The sequence below is a fragment of the Protopterus annectens genome, chromosome 5.part0, assembly GCF_019279795.1.
Source record: "Protopterus annectens isolate FY-2018-M chromosome 5.part0, PAN1.0, whole genome shotgun sequence".
Taxonomy (NCBI): Eukaryota; Metazoa; Chordata; order Ceratodontiformes; family Protopteridae; genus Protopterus; species Protopterus annectens.
The window spans coordinates 250755670-250780246 of NC_056735.1; the positions used below are offsets into that span (position 1 = coordinate 250755670).

General features: G+C 38.7%; 1 protein-coding gene across 2 annotated transcripts in view; it reads right to left on the reverse strand.

Annotated features, from left to right (window-relative positions):
* Positions 1-24577, reverse strand: part of TRIM3 (tripartite motif containing 3) — a 1155987-nt gene that overhangs the window by 198970 nt on the left and 932440 nt on the right. For both annotated transcript variants that reach the window (XM_044072220.1, XM_044072219.1), the window contains exon 10: positions 5243-5313. In XM_044072220.1, coding sequence (XP_043928155.1) covers positions 5243-5313 — 71 coding nt within the window. The remainder of the gene's footprint in view (positions 1-5242; positions 5314-24577) is intronic.

The window sequence follows — 24577 nt, forward strand, 5'->3', positions numbered from 1 at the left end:
TTGGTAATAAATGATTACGCACCTGTACCCATCATACATTCACAAGACTTCATACCACATATAAATGAGTAGGCACCTGTGCCCTTCATACATTCAAAAGACTTCATACCGTATATAACTAAGTAGGTACTTGCACGCATAGTACATTTACAAGACTTCATACCACATATGCATGAGTAGGCACCTGTATCCATCATACATTCACAAGACTTCATACCACATATAAATGAGTAGGCACCTGTACTCATCATATATTCACAAGACTTCATACCACATATAAATGAGTAGGCACCTGTACCCATTATACATTCATAAGACTTCATACCATATATAAATGAGTCTGTACTTACATCCATCATACATTCACATGATTTCATACTACATATAAATGAGTGGGCACCTGTATCCATCATACATTCACAATACCACATACATTAATGAAACATAGGTCATGGCGTGACTGTCACCTTTGTTTGGGACATCCAGGATCTGGACCATTGCTACTACTGGTTCTTAGCTGTCTCCACCCTGTAAATAATTGCAACCCCTACCTAGTTTGGACTCAAGTGAGGAATTACAGAGAATACAATGGGTACCATGGCCTGAGATCAAAGTGGAAGGAGGCAAAGGTTTCCAAATGCCAGATATGGATTTTGCAGGATATCTGATAAGGTATGCATTTTGTTACAGGTGGCTCAGGCATTAGGATACAAAGCCCATGCCAGTGTTCCAAAGGATTATCTCCATCTAGATGTCCCACACTGAATGATACATCAATGAGCTCTTTCTACAAAGCCAAGATGGGCCTAGATGCATGATGCTTCTCCCACTGAGCAGATCGGTACTAGCAATGAAACAGATCCTGGAGGTCCTAAACATGTGTGACAGTGATGCCCAGCCCTATGTTTCTTAAATATACCCAGTTTTTTGCATATATGAATGACTAGCCAGGACAGCTTCACAGGACAGAAGGGAAAGGAGGGCCAACAACTGCTCCTCAGCATAAGCAACAATGAACACTTTGGTAAGTAAAATAACTGGCAGCACAATAACAGTTGCATTCTGTATAGCTAGGCTGGGGGTAAGAAACACTGAAACAAACTTCTAGATGAAAACAAAATTCAAATTAAAACAAAAAGTAAAATAGATACGGAAAAATAGTCAATGGTACAAAAAGAAATTAAAAAAAAAAGGTAAAACAGATTAAAGCAGTATCTGGGCAAAAGATTGCAACTCTAGTGTCAGAACCAAAAATATAAAAAATTAAATTGGCTACAGCCAAGACAAACAATATTAAGTTAAAAAACATATGTTTTTGATTAGTAGTGAGTTTGGAAAAATGCCCTGAAAGTATGTGTGGCAATTAATTTTCTGATCTGTCTGGGAAAGCAATTTCATGAGGTGACTATAGCACACAATAATCTAGGATTGCTAATTTAGCAGGCAGTAGAGTTATTTAAAAAACACTGTTGGAAGTACATAAACTTCAAGCGGAAATATCAAGTGTGCAATTAGGTAAAAAGATGATTTTATAATCCATGTTTAAAATATAATTTTTGAGACAACAATGAGCAAGGTCAGTGAGCAGTGCAGGTGAAGTCTCATGTGTGTTTTCAATTGAGGGTCCAAAATGTTATCAAAATGCTAAGTTACAGAAATCTGTTAAATGTCAATAGAAAATAATAGGAAAAATAAAACAATTTAATCCTGATGAAAATTAATTGAGAAAGGAAACAATTTATTATTTTTGTAGGAATAAAATGGTCCTTTGTTTCCAATTGAGGGAAAAGGAGCAAGGTAGTTCATGGCCATGGAGGGAGGGTTGTGAGCAATGTAAAAGGTGATAAATTTCATGAATGTAAAATAGGAAATTAAATCTGAAAATCTATACCAATTACCTGCCAAGAACCTCTGGTTTGAGCTGCACTTTTACATTTAATTCTCCAATCATTTGCTTAAGTTCCTGATCAGAGTCTGCTTATAGTGTCATATTGTCTGCATGTAGCAGTCTTACCAATTTGTCCCCTGTAACATGCTTGCTGATGCAGCCCATCAGCAGTATAAACATCAGTGGGCTCAGACCTGAATCCTGAAGCGACACACACACACACACACACACACACACACACACACACACACACACACACACACACACATTCTCAATGGGGACACACACAGATTCTCAATGGGGACACTTCTGTGAGTCTTAACACTGTTCTTGTCTCATTCAGGCCTCGTACACAACCAGCTCTAATTCTTCTCTGCCCCTAATTTCTTCAGTTGGTATTGTAGTGTGCACATACTATATCTGCATTTCACTGTGTACATGTCAAGTTCTTACAGTGGATTCCCCACATACCCAACCAAACCACACTCACTGTTTTTGAATGTACTAAAAAAATCTCTCTTTCTCATCCTCTCTAAGGCCACCATAACGGAGCACAATATTCCATATACATAACTGTCAGCAGCCTATACAACTTGAGGACAAGCTTATTTCTGGTGTTCTACTCCCATGGCTGTGTACACCAGCACCCTTTTGGCCACTACCTCAGTCCTCTTACACTACAGCATGAGATTCAGTTTAGAGGTACCTACAAAATCAGAAGCATTTTCCTCTTCTGTGTTTCTTACTGGACTATTAAATAATCTCCACACTATAGACACTTGTGTAACATCACTAGGTATGATGTCATATGAACAAGTAGATCATTTGCACAAGAAGCCTCATAATGGAGCCAAACCATCACACCCCATTGGTTAGAAATTTTCTTGATCAGAACATAAAGCATTTCTGTCACAACAGTTCAGTATGATAATGTCTTTTAGGTCTCTACGCAGAGATGAGGTCAAGGGATAAACTATCTATCTCTTTCAAATACATTTTGGGACATCATCATTATTATTAATAATGAAACATTTATGTGTGTTCTACATTATTAATTCATTTATTAAATGAGTAAATGAAAAGCTCCTTTGACCTTTTTCAGCTATGACATGAGTGAAAAAAATAATATATATATATATATATATATATATATAAATTACTGTTTTTGTTGAATGGTGCTTTGGTCAATATTTGTGTAGTTGGCACAATTTGGTCAACAGAAAAGATGGCCGACACCTATTGACAACAGTACCAGATTGGATGATTCTCAGAGTTGGGGAATTTCACATTAGGAGGGGATATGGTGGTGCAGGGGAGCTCACCTAAACTGAAAAAAAAGTGATGTTTTCTTTTGCATTATGTTGCAAAGTTTTTACATGTGCTGAGATTGATGCTTGGTGCATGCGTAGTAGCATGTCGATGTGCGTAACATCGATATTAGTGCTGTTTGACAAAGGCAAGCATCGATATTAGTGCTGTTTGACAAAGGCAAGCATCGATATTAGTGCTGTTTGACAAAGGCATGTAAATTCATATATATATATATATATATATATATATATATATATATATATACATATATATATATATATATATATATATATATATATATATATATATATATATATATAGCGACAGATATATAAAGTGTCAAAAAAGTAGTGGAATTTCTCATATGCCCAGACCAAATTTCTCTAGTAGTATAATTGCCTCAGGTGTCCTTCCTGAAAGGCCAGTAGACTAGTGGGGCTAACCTGGTCAAATAAAGGATTAGTAAAAGAAATAAAATATATGTTGTGTACGCACTTTTTTGTAGCCAAGCAACCAATATGTTTTGGAAGATGAGAGGAGACTGGTACCTGGAGGAAATCTAGACATACCCATGGAGGTTATCCAAATTCCACTTAGTAACTGAAGGTCAGAACTGATCCCACGTCCTAGAACTCTGAGAAAGAGTATTACCACTGGGCCACCATATTGTGATAATAGTATATCTCATTCCAAGTAGATAAACTGAAACATATTTTTTTCTGCAATACAAAGTTTGACAAGAATAATTTGTGAAACAGGACCCCCCATCCAAGTGCACCTGAAGCTTTGAACTATCACATACAACACTAGCCTGAGCTGAATATGCCTCTTTGCAGGCTGTGCAGCACTTAAGTCATGTGAGTTACCTCATACGTATGCCTTTAACTGTTACAGAAATATCACAGCACTGACATTAGACAGACAACAAAAGCTAGTCACCTTATGGCCTTTAATCAAGCAAAACTCAGTTGCATACATGTTAAAGCCAAATATTACATAAGTAGTAAGGAGCTAGCATTGGGATATTGTTATTGTAGTAATTCCTTATCATATCCAGAAGATGGCAAAATACTATAACATCAAACTGTTTATATTTACCTCATGTTACCTTTCCCATGTCTTTGCATTTTGCATCCCTGAATATTAAAAGTACTCTAGCATCTGTTACTTAATGTACAACTGACTGAGTTTGCTGCTGGAATAGCATATGGTCATGGATTCTAGCCAATTGTTCAAAGCCTTAAGTAACTGACACTATAAAAACAAACACTTCTAAACAGCTGCACAGCGGGTAGATACTAGAAAGGATTTTAGTTGCATGTTGCATATTTAACATCACTATATTCATCTGAGCGCAAGAAACCCTGAGAATTAAACTGATGCACTATGAAAACCTACTAACCATTTTTGAACTCATTATTCAAATTGGACTGGCAAACTACTAGACAAGCAAATGTTCAGACAAGATGGCCAGAGACATAAAGAAGGTCAGAGTATAAAATACTTGGTATACAATGCATTTTTTTAACCAGCTAAGCCCACTCTACAGAGGTTCCGCTTTCAGGGGTGACACAGAATCACCGTCTCCTTAAATAACTTGCTCAGAGTCAAATATCAGGCAAAAGGAGATGAGTAGAATCAAACCAAGAGTTCCAGAATGCAGTTAGCTAATAACTCATAGCATTAATCCTCTGTGCAAAATGCCCTGTTCCCCAAACCACTCTGCATTTTTGCACAGAAGATGCAGAGCTCTGAGAATCAACTGAGCATCTGTTTAGTCTGGCGAACAATGTAAGAGGAGAAAAGAGAAAAACAACATTACCCAACACACAGTAATAAGTACAGTTAGAAACTGTTCCCAACGCATGGTAATAAACACAATTAGAAACTGACACACATTCTTAGAAGTGAACCGTTACCAACTACACAGCAAACCATTAACTTTGCACTGTTTAAAATTTAGTAAGCAATGCAAATACATAAAAAGAACTGCTCAGTCACAGAGACAGCGAGACAGAAAAAAAAAACTTAAGTACCACTTACCTTCACAGAGTGATTGTGGAAGTCAGTAACGACAATTTCATTTTTATTGTTCACAGCCACAAAATGGGGACCTCAGAGAAGAAAAGAGAAAAATACTCTGTTAAAATATCAGAAAGTATACTTTGAAAGCATAAAAACATAATATGTGCTATGAAGAGGTACCAATGATCTCCACACATTGATGGTCTGTACTTTAAGACAATCTTGGACAGTATGAAAAAATATAAATTCTACCTTCTGGTACTGTATAACTAGGTATAAGATACTTCCTTGGGTAACTGTAGGTCTAACCCTCTAGATTCTATATGCTGAAATGTTTGTGCATTGTTATTGTACGTGCAGTAATGCCAAATATGCAGAAATTCCACAGAAAAGTGAAAAAGCCTAAGAACTTAACTCACCAGGGTAACCTGTCAATAACAGCACCTGTTGTTGTGGGGCATTAGATTCCGTATCTGCATTTAACTGAGGAAATAATTCTTCATTCAGAAGACTTCAGCAGGAAAATTATATAGACGGGCTTGGCCTCTATCACTGGTGTCGTAACACTGTTACCTCTGAAACTTAGTAGATGAATGCCCCCTCCATTCTTTTTTTTTTTTTCATCTTTCATTGTGCACTGATTTCCACAGTCCTCATTGGCCTACTGTGTGACCTTGAGCAAGTCACTTAACCAGATACTCCTGAGTCGCCCCTGAAAACAGACTGTCTGACCAGCGTACCTACCTGGTTAACAAATATTATTACTCTCATCTTTATTTAAGGAAGAAGGAAAGAAAGTAACCAGTGTTCATCTCTTCTGTCTTGGTCATAACATAAAAGTGATAAAATGTGTGTGTTGTTATTGCGAACTGAAAGAAAAAAATACAGGATGGGATGTAGGCTACAAAAGATCCTAGTAGCTACTTTAAGTATGATCTGTAAGATTAACTGTCATAAGTGCAAACTACCAAATGTAATGAAAACAAAATAAATAAGGCATCTCAGACCTTTGCAACTGGTGTTTGCCATGGACTTAATGTTTTGAAGTAAGAACATGCTCATACATTATGACAATAATTTAAGGGAAAGCATTTCTCTCAAGCTTATACAGGCCACAGGAATGGTGTGTGAAGTCAGAGGTCAGGTCCCTAGCAGAAAATGCCCCTTAAATGGATTGTGATACCCAAGGGTGTGTAATTCCAAATAATAACAGTCTGATATGGGGTACTGCTTTAAAGGAGATAAGTAGTGTTAGATGAAATCCCTGTCTTGTGCATACAGTCAATGATGATATCCAGATGATCTTTAGATACCTCTAAAGGTTAAAGTGACTCAGCCACTTAGCTAATCTACTTGTGAAGATATCACAGCTAGACCAGTTTAGTTTGTATGTGTGTTTTCGACTGCTGAGAGTAAGACAAGAATTTACCATGACTGGTGTTTTGCTGCAGTTACCTGAAAATAGTAGCACTGTAACACTCACTAGCAGGTTTCTATCTATGCTCCAGATTAGGATCCCTATTGAAATGTCAGCACTCAAAATGCTGAGTGCCAAAAAGCAGCAAAAGACTGAAAACACAGAAGAGCAAATCTTGTAAATAGTTTTCTCCCTAAAACGTCTTTTAGTGTGTGTGTGTGTGTGGGGGGGGGCAAGCCCCCACTGCACAACCCACTCCTGAACTTATATATGCCAACTCCGAGATCAACATACCTCTGAAAAAAGGGAATATTCCAAAAAATAGTATCTTGGACTTAGAATATGCAAGTCCGATCTTTTGATCATTCAGTCATCGCATTTTGAGACTCACTCTAGAGGGTCTCTTGTGGGTCAGACACTACAAGCATAATGCACTGAGTCACTGAATGTTGGGAAAGCCAGGAGAGTGACCATTATTTCTGTCTCACTTTCTCTCTCCAGTATGTACTTTGTGACATATAAAAACTTTTGCTGATTGGTCAAATAAATTGGATAAAATAAAATAGCATAATGTAAATAGAACAGAATAAAGTAGTAACCTCGAGGACATCAGAAAGGGTGCAGACTGGAACTCTAGGTTTAATTGCTAATGGGATCTCTGCTACTCAAATACCAGACACCAGACATCCAGGACCAAGACTGCTGCTTGATCCAAGTCATGGTGTTACACACAGAATTTTTTCCTCTACAGCATCAGGCTACCAGCTAACAGTAATTTGAAATCTGGTGCCAAAGCTAAGAAAAAAAAAAATGATTTGCCCTGAAAAGTGACAGCGATTCCATTAAGACTGTAAATGCATCAGTCAAATAACCTTTAGACAGTGTTTGGTAACTACCAGGATGCTTGTCGCACTTTATTTTCTTTTCTATACAGGAGTCTATTTTATGAATAATGCTACTATAAAGGTCTTCACATTACGGGTTGATGGCAATGTTAAACAGTAAACATTAAATGTAAAAGACATTTCTGGTATACGTGAAAAGAAACCAGAGCAACTACATTTCTGACCACCCTAATAAAATCATTCTCTACAAAACTGGAGTCAAAACACTAAAAGGTTTGAGTAAGCAGACCTCATTCAAATGAAATAGATGCTTGGTTAACTTTGGCATTTTTAAACATTTGTGTTCAAAATGTTCAACTCGCATATCTTACGGCACCTCCACATGAACAGGGCACTATCACTGCACAATTCAGCACAGTGAATAGTGATTTGCAATGATTGTGTCTCTTTAAAACAGACCTGCACAAAGAAGGTGTTAGAGTTCATAGGGTGAGGCTTCACAGAAGCAGCAATAATACTACGGGCCTGATATTTTAAGAAATAGGCAAGTTACTACTTAAATGTTTTTTTTTTTTCAAATTGCCACAGAAAATAAAGGAAGTGCCCATTCCGTTTCCTAGCCAGTTCCTTAGGAGTTATGGAATGCCTCAAACCCAAGGATGGAGACCGTCCTGAAGTCACAAGAAGGAAGTCTTCACAAAGCAGAGGGTAGGTACTGAGATACAATAGATGGTGCTGAACTTTTCCTCCATTAGGGGAAGTAACAGTTCTCTGTTATTTATGTCTAGAGACCTTGGGAGAATGGGCATTTCCTGTGAATGAAAAGCACAACCTTGGCACTGGGGGAACTTCAACAGACATGTGACAAGATGACTAAAACCTTGAAACTAGGGGATTGGCATACTCCTGTGAAGAGAACTATTACCTTGATACTAGGGTAACTGACACACCCCAGTTATGAAGAGGCCTGCAATCTTGAGATGGGGTAACTGACACACTTCTGTGGAATAAATTGTAACCTTGATTATGGGGTGACAGGCACACCTACAAATGGGATTATAACCTTGACAATGGTATAAGAGTAATAATGCTGCAAACATGACTACAACCTTGACACTGGGGTGAATGGCACATCCCTATGAACTGGACGACAACCTTGACATCGGGTTCACTAATATGAATGGCACCATAACTTTGATATTGCTGTTGCTTCATCGCTATGAATGGGACCATGACATTGAAATTTGGGGTAACTGTACATACTATAAATGGTACTACAAATTTTCACTGAGGTAAACTGTTTCACCCCTGGGAATGAGACTATAACATTAAAGCTGGGAGACAGGGCAGACCATTGCTGATGGTGCGTGTGTGTGTGTGTGTGTGTGTGTGTGTGTGTGTGTGTGTGTGTGTGTGTGTGTGTGTGTGTGTGTGTGTGTGTGTGTGTGTCAGAAACTGGTAATGGGCAATTTTTTCTCTGTTTTACCGGAAAACACTTTGCAAAGGAGAACCTTTTCTTTATTCTCAGGATTCCTGCTAGTGTCCAGGATTCAGATGGCTGGAACTCACAGACTGGGCAGCTTCACTGTCATTTGCTCAAGATGAGGATTTAGTGACCGGAATAAACAGCTGCAGTAAAACATGGACAGAGATTTCAGAATTTAGGTTCATAGGTTCATACTAGGCTATCTGCCCTAGGGCATTTATAAGCCTAGCCAGAGTATGTTTGGCTTTCGTCACCCATTTTAAATTAATTTTGCTATGCCCTTTTTCGAGGTTAGTATACTGTGCCTCTGTCTAAGAGTGACACAGTAGTGATACCTGGGGTAAACCTACGATCTCCCATCCACTCATCAAGATTCCTCTTGAAGAGAGTCAATGAGGGACTTTGCCTAACCTGGACTGGGATTTTATTCCAGAGTGAAGGGAGCCTCTGGGTTATGAATCTGTCCCTCCAGCATGTCCTATTTATTTCAGTGCTGAGGTTCAAGTCTCTCGAGCGTGTAGCTCGATGGGATTTGGATTTTTTGAGGTGTAGCATGTCCCTTAATTCCGGGTTGGACATGGCTTTATACGTCAGGCACAGATCGCCTCTGAGCAGGTGGTATGCCACTGAGTAGAGCTGGAGTTTCTTTAACCGGGCAGCATATGGCATCTGTTTGAGCCCTTTGATCCTCTTGGTGAGGTACTTTTGGGGTCTTTCCAGTTGCTGCAGGTATTTGGTAAGGTACATCCCAAAAGGGGCATTGTACTCGATTATGGGCCTGATGAGGGATGAGTAAAGAGGCACGATGACCTCCCATAATCTAGATGTGAATCCCTTCATGATTAGGTGGGCTATATAAAATGTTTTTCTAACCACTTTGGCCACGTGGTTGTCAAATGAGAGATTGCTATCAACTTGGGTCCCCAGGTCCCTAATTACTTCTTCTGTACTTAATGGATTACCACCTAAGTGGTAATTTGTGAGCACTTTGTTTTGCCAAAGGGGATGACTATACACTTTTTGGCATTTAGCTTGAGACCATGGCTCTGGCACCAGTTGTCTGTTTCTATGAGGCCCTTTTGGAGGATGCTTGTGTCGGCTGGAGAGTCGATTATGGCGCCCAGTTTGCAGTCATCTGCAAACTTGGTCAGCCACAGTCCTTCTGTGTTGGCCTGTACCTCCGAGAAATATATACCGAACAAGAGAGGTCCCAGGACTGAGCCTTGTGGGACGCCACTTGTAACTGGTTTGGAGTCTGACATGGCTCCAGCAATTCTAACCATGTGGGTTCTGTCCTTGAGCCAGTTTGCAACCCATCTAGTGACATAGGGGTTTATATTTAAGCTGGTGAGCTTATCTATAATGCCCGAGTGGGGTATTGTATCAAAGGCTTTTGCGAGGTCCATGTAGGCTGTGTGGACCACCTTCCCTTCTTCAATGGCCTTGGTGACTGTTTCAAAGAAGTCGACCAGGTTTAAGAGGCAGGATCTGCCCTTAACAAAGCCAAACTGGGTAGGATCCAGTGTCTGTATGTCCCCAATATCTTTATTTATGAGGTCCATGATGATCCTTTCCATAGCTTTGCAGACCAAGCTAGTCAGGCTTATGGGGCAATAGTTTCCAGGGTCCGTTGAGGCACCACCTTTGTGGAGAGGGACCACTGTTGCTGAACGCCACTCATTGGGTACATATCCTGTAGTAAGGCTGAGACTGAACAGTAGTTTTATGTTTGGGTTTAGCTCTTCTTGGAGTTCATGTAGGACGCAGCCCGGGACACCGTCTGGTCCCATTGATGCTGTGTTTTTTGCTTTGGAGAGGGTGGCTCTTACCTGAGCATCTGAGATGTCAGGGGGGCAAGCACTCTGCTGGGATAGATATTTGCCCTTTTGGTGGGGAGGGGGGGTAGAAGTTTGCGCTGAACCTGTCAGCTAGGATGTTAGCAATGTCTGTGGGTTCGGTGTACTTTTTGTCATTTTGGACTAATTCTGAGCATATCTGGGAGTTCCCACCCAGGTTCCTAACATAACTAAAGAAAGCCTTGTGATTATCCTTAGTGTCCTGTGCAATTTTTCTCTCCAATCTGGCCTTAGAAAGAAAAACAATATTGATGGATTTTGTATAACATGAGATGGCCTTTTACCTCATGCATAAGTCGTTGGCAGCCTGGTCGATAATTGCTCTCCCAAACTAGGGAAGTTAACATCAAAGCAATCAACACCTTGTGGAAGAAAACTGCTGGGAAGGCTGCTACAAGAGGACTGTATTTCATAAATGCTTTTTAAGCTTGTTTTACTTTGAGGTTTTTGCTGACAATAGCAACTCCAACACTAAGCTTTCAGTCTCTTCCTTTGCTTGAGCTGAAAAATTAAATAAAACTATGAAACTCGGACATGGTCAATCATGTGGGACAAAGTCAGACAAGAACTCTGGATATGTGACTTCAAACAACCGGACTACAGACTCAGTGATAGTGGTAGTCTTGCTGAGGGCCCTGTGACTTCTTTAATTTTCCAGAGTTGTGAAGTAAGCCAACACATTCTCAGAGAAGCCAGATGATCTCTGGGGAAATAGAAGGTCATGAAACACCTGGTCAAAGTAAATGGAAGATTTAGCAAGCCGTAAAGCTTAATGTTTTCTGTTTACTGTAACATTTCAACTATTTGCTCTGGTGCTGGAATTTACTTACATCGAATATCGTCACAGAAACCAGCAGGATAGTCAAGAAATAAATTACAATAATAAATTAAATTTTATTTTCAAGCACAAAAGAAACATTCTGGAGGCAGACCTGCATTTGATTGTTGGGATGCATATGCTGGTTGCTACCCTATAAATGCCTGGTGATTATCATTCATGCATCAATCACGTTTTTTTCTTAAGATCTCCTTATTGCAAGTGTCCTTTAAAGGTTAAGTATAACTCTTGGATAAAGAGAAGTAGCAAAAAAGAACTAAATAAATAAAATACAAGTGATCTTAGGCATAAAGCTGTAGTACAACAACTAGAAAATATAACATTGCCTTCTAAAACATGATATTAGGAGTCATCAAAATTTTGTAGAATTTGACCGTGAACAATGTGATAAATGCAGTAAAAACTCTCAACATGCAGTGTTAGAAAAATGTTAGTCAGCAATCTTGCACCTGGTACTTCACACAGCAAACCAGGTTCCCAGCAGAAGCTGTTAAAAAGCTGCCGCAGTGGAGAGTAGAAAAACGCAAGTAGTGATAGAGCACACAAAAAAGTGCAGCAAGTTCTGTCTCCCAGAGGGCTTGTTTCAGTTATACACAGTATCAACAGGTCCGGCCTATCTTCACTGTCATGTTCCCATCAGGTAACCCAGAGGGCTTGTTTCAGTTATACACAGTATCAACAGGTGCGGCCTATCTTCACTGTCATGTTCCCGTCAGGTAACCCAGAGGGCTTGTTTCAGTTATACACAGTATCAACAGGTCCGGCCTATCTTCACTGTCATGTTCCCATCAGGTAACCCAGAGGGCTTGTTTCAGTTATACACAGTATCAACAGGTCCGGCCTATCTTCACTGTCATGTTCCCGTCAGGTAACCCAGAGGGCTTGTTTCAGTTATACACAGTATCAACAGGTCCGGCCTATCTTCACTGTCATGTTCCCGTCAGGTAACCCAGAGGGCTTGTTTCAGTTATACACAGTATCAACAGGTCCGGCCTATCTTCACTGTCATGTTCCCATCAGGTAACCCAGAGGGCTTGTTTCAGTTATACACAGTATCAACAGGTCCGGCCTATCTTCACTGTCATGTTCCCGTCAGGTAACCCAGAGGGCTTGTTTCAGTTATACACAGTATCAACAGGTCCGGTCTATCTTCACTGTCATGTTCCCGTCAGGTAAGTTTCATTAGAACATGGAGGAATATACGGAAAAAATGTAAAACAGTAAAAACAGTTGAAAACACATGGTCCTTTCTGTTCAGTGCCTATCAAATACTAATTATAATAGCAGCAATTTTGGCAAAGTAATATGTTTGTTGAAAAAATATATAAAATGATAAAAGAAAAATAGCCATTAGAATAGAGTATACCATAAATGTCTCATATGACAGCTAATATTAACATTAAAGGAAGGAATTTCTTCTAGATTTATCACAAAGAAAAACATTGCTTTACAACTGGCTTAGCATTTCAGCTTGCAGTATTGTTATTTCTTCAATTTACATCTGTTAGATTTATTTATGACAATTTTTGGTCATATGTAATGAAAATACCAGTTCCTGTAAATGCAAGTGGGGAATGCAATTTTATTTTTTTTTTCACTACTGAAACATCACTGACCGGGGTAAAAAATTATAAGTTTCTAAAAATGTGGTCAATAAGTACTCTAGCTATGCTGAATGTATATCTCTTTCTTCATAATTCTACAAAGCTATACAAAGCAAGTTAAGCAATATCACATTAACACAGTATAATCCTGCCATCCTTCAATGCATCTATTTATAGAACGATGGATAATTATGCTGTTATATGATTTTCACAATATTTGTACTGTATCCACACAGCTGTAAAAGGGTTTCAAATGAATGAGCCACTACTCCCTAAATATAACTTTTCCTCCTCCCAGAAAGTACATTCCTTCCAACAAAATGATCCTTAACATCACACTGTTCCATATAAATTAACTATTTCTCGCTTGATGCGGCATTTTATGCCAGTTAGCTTCCTTGGTGCAAACCGTATTGGCATGCATGAAATCTAGAGATACTTTCTTTAGGAATTTAAAACCAAAGAAAAGCGTCACAGTCCACAAGCGCAAATAAATCCAGTCCTTTGGATGCGAAAACGATTTATTGAATAATCCACAAGATGCAACAAGAAAAACAATAGAACGCTCTCACAACGTTTTCGTCGTCTACTTTATCAATATACAAACAATTAAAATTTAGAGCTTCTTATATATCCCACAGTTTCCCTCCAAAAAAAAACAATCATTCAATTGTTCAATAAGTGCAACTAATTTAGAAAAACAGCATGAGTTACATAAAATCCTGTGTAACATGAATTGGTGTATAAGTAATAACTTTTTAAAAATAACTGAATAGTCATAGTTCAGTGTTATTTTCTTTGGATAGTGAATATAGTGATGTGTATACAATCTTAATGGATAATAAGTGAGGTAAAATAAAATCATCATAAACATGGGAGAGCAACCATTCTGAAAGTAGTGGCTCCATCTAGTGATCAAATCACAAATAACAAGTCCATAAAATTCATGTGTTTCAATAATTAAAAATACTTAAAATGTTGGTAAAATAATTGATAAAATTTCTGGATGACCTATGCTTCATCTGGAACGGTAATGCAGAAAGTTTTAACAATTTTAAACAACATTTGAACACTACATCTAGTTTTTTAAAATTCACATCTGATTACAACAAGAATGAAGTTCATTTTTTAGATGTAAAAATCAGAAAAAGTAATGGCAATTTCACCTCTAGCATATATAGGAAAGAAACATTCTCAAACTCTTACTTGCACTTTTCCAGTTGTCACCCCTTTCACCAAAAGAAAGGGGTTGTCAAAGGACAACTGGTACGTGTAAGTCGTATGACTTCTGATAACTCAACATTCCTTGAAGAAGTAGAATTTCTAAGGGAACTGTTCTATAAAAGGGCATATCCACCTGACCTTTTTAACTTAGTTCTAGCAGAAGTGTTAGAAAACAGAAATGACAGGTTTGCACCAATTCTTGGTAAACCAGAAATTGAAAAAAAACTTAAACAAGAAAAACACCTCTACTGGTGAATATGATCCAGGCTTAATATCCACATTTGATGGGAATTCAAATCTCATTAGAAAGATCTTCCAGAGGGAATGGAAAAACTTTTCAAAAATTTCTGACCTAGAAGGCATCTTTGATAATGAATTTACTTGTACATACAGAAAGGGTAAAACCATTAAAAACATTGTGGAGAATAGGTCTCTGGTGAACAACCAGAATTTGTTAACAAAGAAAAAAGGCTTATTTAAATGTGGGAGGTGCAAGTATTGTGCCCACCTAAAATGCAGTGAATATATATTCTTGAAAGCTAGAAAAAAGAAATTGTACTTGAACACGTTTGCAAACTGTGACACGAAGGGCATTATTTATATTGCCACATGCACGAAATGTGAGTCATTTTATATAGGCAAAAGCGAGAGAAAGCTTAAGCAAAGGATATATGAGCACTTATATGATATGAAGGTAAAGAAAGACACTAATGCACTTTATAAACACTCACTGAAATGTTGTACTTCAAGTTTTGAGTTTTTTGTACTAGATGTGATACCTGTTAATCCCAGAGGTGGCATGTGGGAAACACAGATAGAATACAGAGAATTGTATTGGCAAGTGATTTTAGATGCTGGAAAAAGTCCAGGACTTAATGAGATGCTTTCCCTTAAACCAGTATTAAAACTAAGAGCTGCAAAATTATAGCTCACCCATTATGTTCATTAAATTGCTAACAATCATTAAATAATAAATATTTATTTATAATATTTATTTACAATATTTATTAAGCAATATTTATTAATAAAATCAATTTTATCACTATGAATTTATTTATACAAATTTTATCAATTATTTTACCAACATTTTAAGTATTTTTAATTATTGAAACACATGAATTTTATGGACTTGTTATTTGTGATTTGATCACTAGATGGAGCCACTACTTTCAGAATGGTTGCTCTCCCATGTTTATGATGATTTTATTTTACCTCACTTATTATCCATTAAGATTGTATACACATCACTATATTCACTATCCAAAGAAAATAACACTGAACTATGACTATTCAGTTATTTTTAAAAAGTTATTACTTATACACCAATTCATGTTACACAGGATTTTATGTAACTCATGCTGTTTTTCTAAATTAGTTGCACTTATTGAACAATTGAATGATTGTTTTTTTTTTTGGAGGGAAACTGTGGGATATATAAGAAGCTCTACATTTTAATTGTTTGTATATTGATAAAGTAGACGACGAAAACGTTGTGAGAGCGTTCTATTGTTTTTCTTGTTGCATCTTGTGGATTATTCAATAAATCATTGTTTTCGCATCCAAAGGACTGGATTTATTTGCGCTTGTGGACTGTGACGCTTTTCTTTGGTTTTAGTTTACTTTGGCGCCACTTGCTCCACTTTACATTTTTTCTTTAGGAATTTGTCTGCCTGCTTTTTACATCATACTGACAATTACATTTAAGATTTTCTGGTGCAGGAAGAGCCCACATAATAAAAAGTTTGTAATTTTGCCGTTTTCCTGGTGGGCTATAATCTAATTAAGTTTCTGAGACTCGCTGCTCTATTACTGCATAATACTAGTGGCAGTAGATAGAGCAGCTGAGTTTGGAAGTTCAGGAAACCAGACACTGCTAGCTGACAGAGGAAGTGAATAAACAGAACCCCATCAGCTAATTCTAAGCTTTATAAAAAAAAATTTCATTTAAGCATCTTCAGTATATGAGGAACAGTGGGCTGATTAGTATCTTAAAAAAATGGCAAAGGGCACATGCCAGAGGGAGTCGAAAGGCAATCAAAGTTGCCAACACTATGCAGGGATTCTGAAATAAGCAAAAATTCTGGGTAAAGTCATTTTAAATGAAAAGGCAGAAAAAGCCTGATGGGAGCAAAATGTTCAAAAGTATCAGCTTTTGAGGATATGAAATACACAGTGTGAAAGAGAGAACTTAGAAGAAAAGCAAAATCATATTAGTATGGCTGACCCACCACTAGGCCTTTTGAGGGTAGAACACCAGCCACCTGGCAATGTTAGCATTAGTTTTACGTGATGGTCACTGAAGTGACACCCTGACCCCATATACAAAATGGGGAAAAAGGGGGCAATGGAGATGCCGATGCTCAATAACGACTTGCAGGACTACAGAAATAGTAATACAGGTAGTACCTCACAATTCAACCTTAGTCCGTTCTGGAACGATGGTTGAATTGCTAGAAACCATTTTGCATACAAATGTATGGAAATGGTAATTCATTCCCGGTCCAAACTAAATTAAAAAATACAGTAAAAAATGTTTAAAAAATGTAGCTCACCATGATTGAATGTGTAGAACATCTCTTAAATGGAGGAGAGGATGTGGCGGAGGGACGAATGAGGAATGGAAGACTACTGTACATTCCTAAAACTATGGCTCACATGTATTTATTTGATGTTAAGTCCATCTAAGAATGCAGGCTAACATGTTTCCTGTCCATCTAAAATGCATGCTCATTACATCACTGTGCGATAGCAGTTATAAAATTATGGATAGCTGTTGTCTCTGATTATGATTAATGTTTTATTTAGTTCACTTTAATGTGATAAAAATTATAACTTAAAACATCTTACAACAGTTTTCTATCCACACCCCAAAAGAAATAACATTATAACTTAAAATATCTTCCAACAATTTCCTATCCACACCCCCAAAATAAATAATAACACACAAAACAGTGTATACTGGTGTGTCTGTATTTTTAATCCCTCTCCAGGATTTTGGTCAGTGGCTCCCTGGTTTGGCTCATTCATTCAGGTGAGTCAGCATCATACACTTGTACCCATTCTCTCTGCCAGCCCCACCAGTGTCCATGCCAAAAACTGAACATGGGTCACCATATTTACACTATTGACAGAGTCCACTTAAGTCTTTAGTTGTTGGTAGGGGAGTCTTCTTCATACTGTCCTGCCTATTCCCTCTGTTGTTTGGCAGGTGTAGGTGACAAAAATCTACCCAGGGTGACTTGTCTCTTCCTCTTTTTTAGGATGGTCTTGAAGTGGTGCGTAATTTTGTTGTTAAACAAGTCTGTCATCTTGTTGATGTCACCTGAGTTTGGGTGCCACTCCAAGACTGTAGTCTGCACCTCCCAGCCTTACCTGGTTACTCATCTTATCATACATATAGACCTTAAACTGAGGGCAGCAAAGCCAAAGGAGGTGGTGTTTCAATATATATTAAAGATATACACACCTCCAGACTGGTCAAACAATGTGACACACAACAGATGCTCCAGGTGCAGTTAACAGTTGACGAGACCCCTACTCAAATTATAGTTAACTACAGGGCCCCAACATTGACTCATGATGCCCATGCCACCTATCTGGACCTCCTTGAATCTATTAAGATTTAACCCTACAACCTAATCCTGGGCAATTTTAACTACCCAAGCAATGATCGGAAGAACTACTTGAGCCAGAACACAAAAGATTCCTTGACTTCATCAATGCAAATGCCTTGGACCACCCGGTTGACACCTCCACAAGAGATGACAACATCTTGGACTTGGTACTAACCAACAGAGGAAACCACTGCAGCATCCCCACAGTGTAATCATCCCTGGTAAGATCAGACCACAAAGCAGGCACCTTCTAAGTCACCATCTCCCCTGCCCCCCCCCCCCTCCCAGTTAGGGTTAAACAAAAAAACTTCTCCAAAGTGGATAACAACCTCCTGAGGGAAAGTCTAAACAGCTTCTCAGCCCCCTCCCCACCAGCAGGAACTGGCACTAATGTCCAAACCTACATCAAAGTACTATACAATCATTCATATAAATGCATGGATTCAGTAATACCTAACAGGACAGAATCCTTCTCCTCAACAGAGTAAACCTGTCTCGGGGACATCAGCTATAAAAAAAAACTCTACAACAAATGGAAAAAAAATTGCTGTCCAGGACCAAGAAGGAACAGGTGCCAAACTGGAAGCAATCTCTCCTTGGCCTAAACAGGCAAATAATGGTGATAGTGAAGTTCTCCAAAGCTAACTTCAAGTCCAAATTGGCCACATCAACTAAAGATAATCATAAGGCTTTCTTCACATATGTCAGCAGTCTAAGGGGAAACACAAATGCCGTGGATATAGCCAACCTGCTGGCGGACAGATTCAGTGAAAACTCCACCCCTCTGAGTCCCCCATCAGTAATCCAGGATATCCCCAGCACCTGTCCCCACCCCCACACCTTAAAACAAAAAATAGCCAAGGCTAAAAAGTACAAAAAAGAATTTAATGTGACAGTAAGCGCTTCCGTTGGCACACATATACCCACTTCTTCAGACTGTTCAGTAAAACTAATACACCACATTTAAATAGCTAACAAATTAAGCACATGACGGTCAGATGTTTAAAAAGGTCCAATGGGACTAAGCAAACAATCAAACAATATATAATTAAAATACAGCTTATAAAATGTTTAAATACAGGTACAGTTTAAATTCTGAAATTACCAAGAAACTGTATGTCCCTAAACGACCTTGTTTATACAAAATGCACACTCTAAAGGTAAAAATAACATTCTAAAGATAAAAATACTATCTCATCAAGTTTCTTAGTTTTAGAAGGTAAGCTATTGAGCATGTATCATTTAACCCTGGGTATGGGAAGGCATCTAGTCTGAGCTGCCAATATAATTCTCGCTGCTCTAGCCATAAAGAGAATGGTCCTCCCCTAATATGAGAACAGATCTGGTCAATAATCCTAAAGGAGAATGAATGGCCAGGGTTATTAAGTATATGCGTGGCTAACGCATTCTCAGCGTATTGATGTTCATATATGCGTTCCTTAAGTTTCCTATCCATCTTACCTATACAGAAACCTAAGCAGGAATTACACTTAGCTAAGTACATGCACCCCTTGGAATTCAAGTTATACCGCCCCTTGCAAACAATATTTGTATTATTAACTTGGCACAAGGAACCATTATCTATGAATCAGCAAAAATTGCAGGCTACACATTTAAACATACCCTTAGTCTTCGGGGTTTGTAACATGTTGTTACCCAAGAGGTACTTCAAATTGCTGCCCCTCCTAAATACAATATTGGGAGTGACAGGCAATGTTTTCCGCACATTCTCATCCGCAATAATAAAATTCCAATTTCTCTCCAAAATGTTCTTAATATAATATGCATCACTACTAAAAGTGGTGATGAATGAGAGAGAAAAGTCAGGGCTATGGTTAAACTTTGTCAGTCCTATCCTCCATAAATACTCCCAAAGAGGGACTACTACTGTAATTGTTCAAATATAAGCCCTCATCTGTTTCAGAGCCATTCAAGATAGCTCTAAAGTGTCCAGCACTCCTTTTAGAGGTAACCTCATGTATCACTTTATCTAGAAAATAATCTGGGTAACCTCGGTTCATAAATAGGGTACGTAAAAAATTATACTCCTCCTTAAAATCTACCAAGTTTGAAACCATTCTAGCTGCCCTGACTAGCTGACCTTTCACTACAGATTTTTTCTGATGCATAGGGTGTGAGCTGCCAGAGTGGAGGAAAGAATTTGAGTATGTGTCCTTCCTGTGGATGATGGCCACATACTTCTGTTTGACCCTGTCCTTCCATAAGCATACATTCAGGTATGCAATTTTCTCTGTATGAAAGTTACTGGTAAATCTTAAAAAAAATCTGTTGTAGTATTAATGTATACCAGAAATTCATTAAATATGTCAGCTCCTCCCTTAAAAATTAGGAATATATCATCCAGATATCGGGTGTAATAAACCAAATAGTTTGAATATAGCCTATGTTCCAGAACAAATTTCCTCTCCCAAAAACACATGACCAGATTTGCGAAGCTAACCCCACATGGTGACCCCATGGCTACCCCTTTCCTTTGAATATAAAAGGAGTCATTGAACATGAAAAGGTTATTCTTAAGAATAATGTCCAAAAATTCCTGGACCAGTCAGAGCTCATCATGGTCAATCCCTTTATCAAGTAACAACTCAGTTACCCACTCAATACCAGGTTCCTGTGGTATTATGGTATAAACGTCTTTAACATCTATTGTGGCAAAGTTATAAGACTCATTATACCTCAGGCCATTAATTTTTGCCAAAAAGATCCAAGAATCCTTAATGTGAGCCACATATTTAGCCATGGGGTACGTTATACTATTTTGGCCAAAAAGGGGGGTTGCTAAGGTCTTTATGAATTTTTGGAATGCCAAAAATGACTTGGATGCGGGGGGGCTAATATTGTTAGATAATTCAAAATATCAATGGAAGTTCTTGTTTCTATGAACAGGTCATTTAAATACATCCTAATATCCATATACACTGTACTGATCTCATTAATGGAAGCTGCATCATAATTGTCAGTATCCAGCATTTCTTGCATACATGACTTACAATGTATTTCATTCATTATGACCAGGCCCCCACCTTTATCAGGTTTAATCACTTTAACCCCACTACTCTTCAGTTTATAAATCAATTCCCAGTCATTCCTAGTTAAGTTATTAACTCTAGGGTTATCACTGAACTGATGTCTGTCATGTCATGCTCACATAACTGCTCAAATACTCTTAATGTAGATAAAGTATTTGGGTTAAAAGTACTGTCAATTCTAAAACAATCAGAGTTAGACTTAGAAACACCACCCTGTATAGCATCTGACATAAAAATAACTTCAAATTTAGCTTCCTTATAAACAATTTTAAGTCTTTAAGTGTCCATGAAATATCAGCAGGTTTACTGGGCACAAAAGTATGTCCTTTGGCCAAAACATCCACTAATAAACCGTTAACATTAAAATCAGAATAATTATAAACATTGAAATTGCCCGTTGAGTTAGTAACAATTCTAAGACAACAGTTATATGTATTCTCAGTCACATTGCTGTTAGCTTGCAAAACAGGATCGAAATAGCTTACCCTGTAGTCACTAGCATTATCAATCTGAAATGGTTGCTCAGATGCTATCTCTGGTTCTGCCGGCGATTCCAATTGCCCTTCCTCCTGTTGTTCATGGGCCTGGTATGATTCTGCTGGCCTCTGTTGTTCCCCTGCTGAAAATGTTGTCCCTGCTGGTTCCTTTGTGCATTATTGTTAGGAACTGAGCTACTTCCCACATTAAGGTTTACATTATTTGCATTAAAGTTAGTATTATTCACATTCCTGCTGTTTAACCTCTCACTTCATCGAGGAGCTAACTCACCTTGTTCTCCTGCAGGTGCCTGAGCGGCAGAAGCAGTCATTGGTCTGTTACCATTGATGTTACCTTGGTTGGAACCAGCTGCTGCTTTTTCCTGGTTGAAACCAAGTGGTTGTTGAGAGAAGGGGGGGGGGGATTGGATATGCAGTCTCATTGGCATACTCCAATTCATCTCTCCTTAGTTTTTTAATTTTAATGCTTTTTACTTTGGCAATGTAGGCATCAATACTAAAAATAATGATATTATAGTCATATTTATATCTGTTATAATCATAGAGTCAGCTATTACCAGAGAATTCTGGGCATCAATTTCTTTCCTCAGCCCCTCTATTTGTATAATATAATGCTCAATGAAGCAGTTCAGAAGCTCAATGCCCTGTTTGTTAAACAAGTTTATTAAATGCTTATGGAATGGAGTGCCTACTGCTAAACCTGTAGGATATCGCCAGCTTCTTAAACCTTTAGGCACTATGTCCTGTTTAATACACTCTTGGAAATATAGTACCTCTAGCTGTAACCTTTTCAGTTTCATGAATTTAGCATCCAACAGGTTTAAGTTATCAGAGATACTGGATACTACAAGTATTTTACATTAATTTATTTCCTGTGTGGTAGTAAAATTCAAAGGTGGTTTTAGGCAGTTATTAATATTTAAATCATTCAGAAGAATATCCCTACAAGATGACTGTTCATGCACTGTATTACCTCCATAGTCATCATCCGATGTCGTTGGTCTTTCAGGGTTCACGTTGGAATTCTCCTCTCTGTGGATTAGACTCAAATTATTCATCATTGATGAAGGAGGGTGTCCGGTAGATGCATTTGCAGTGGGAGAATGAAGCAGACCTCCCACACCTGTAGAAGATGTTGTAATGTTCTTCCCTACAGTTGCTAAATCATCCACTTTTTTGGCCAAATTGTCAAGCAATCAAGTCAGTCTCATAATTTGCTGGCTAGTATCCATACTAGCTGAATCATCAGGAAATAGTAAAGGAGTACCAAAAACTAAGCCAGTGGCCATGACAAAAAACAACTGCTACTACAAAACACCTTATCAATAGGGAACAATCATTACCCTCCCACCCAAAGACTAAACACAGCTTCCACGGGACCTGATAGCATCCAAGGCTGCATCCTGCAGCAACTCAGGGAGGAACTCTCAGCACCATTAGGCAACCTATTCAACCTAAGCCTGAGTACTGGTTTCATCCCAACTGAGTGGAAGACGGCCACCATCATCCCTCTGCACAAAGGTGGAGTGTCCACCAATCCTGGCAATTATAGATCCATCAGCCTAAATAGCCTGAGTTGCAGCAAAGCCATGGAACACATTATCATGGTCCACATTAACAAGGACAGTGGCAATCTCCAAATGCTTGATCCCACACAGTTTGGTTTTGTCAAGAGGAGATCATGCCTGTTAAATTTGGTAGACTTCTTTGAGTCATTCTCCAAAGCCGTGGACAAGGGAAGCCAGTGCATGCCACCTACCTTGACCTGACCAAGGCCTTCGACACTAGTCCCAACTCGGGCATAATAGATAAATTATCCCACCTTGGAGTAAATCTGTTTGTGACCAGATAGGTAGCTAACTAGCTCACTGAAAGAACTCACTCAGTCAAAATAAGAGAAACTACCTCAAGTAGTAGACCTGTAATGAGTGGCATACCCCATGGATCAGTCTTGGGGCCTATGCTGCTTGGGATATACTTCTCTGAGGTGCAAGCCAAAAGCAGAGGTCTATGGCTGACCATGTTTGCAGAAGACTGCAAACTGGGAACTGTCATCAATTCTCCTAGTGATGCAGATATACTACAAGAGGGTCTCACTTAGACAAATAACTGGTGCTAGAAACATGGCCTCAAACTAAATGCCAAAAAATGCATCATCATCATCATCATCCCGTTTGAGAAGAGTGACATCTCCACAAATTATCACATTAATAACAATGTCCTAAGCATGCAAGCAGTTGTGAGGGACCTGGGCACCCAAGTTGACAGCAACTTTTGAACTTTTGACCGCCATGCTGCCTCCATTGTATGGAGAGCTTTCTACATAGCTCACCTCATTAGTAAGGGTATTTCTTCCAGGAACAAGGAAGTCATAACTTCCCTGTATTCCTCCCTTATCAGGCCTATCATTAAGTATAACTCCCCTTTCTGCATGTACATTGTGAAGCACATGCAGCAGCTGGAGACACCACAGAGGTTTCTGACCAGAAGAATCCAGGGCTTCAAATATCTATCCTACATGGATAGGCTAAAACCCCTGTCCCTCTACTCAATCTCATACAGACTCCTCATAGGTGATCTATGTCTGGCATACAGAGCAGTCTCTGATCCCAGCTTGATGAAATTACCACATATCCACAAGCCAAACCCCACTCGCGTGACCCACACAACAAATCTCAACTTGGTCTGCGGCATCAATAGGACTTGCTGGTGGGACAGATTTGTCTACCAGAGACTCTCCCATTTGTGGAATAGACTCCCTCTCCACGTCAAGCAGAGTAATTCATTATCCCGCTTTAAGAGAGACCTGGATGACCGGGTGGGAAATAGAAAACACACCTCTGGTATTCCACCTGTGTCCCTGCTGGACAGGGGCATCTGGTGCTGACTTGTGGGAACATGGGATAATTTATTGGCTAGGCT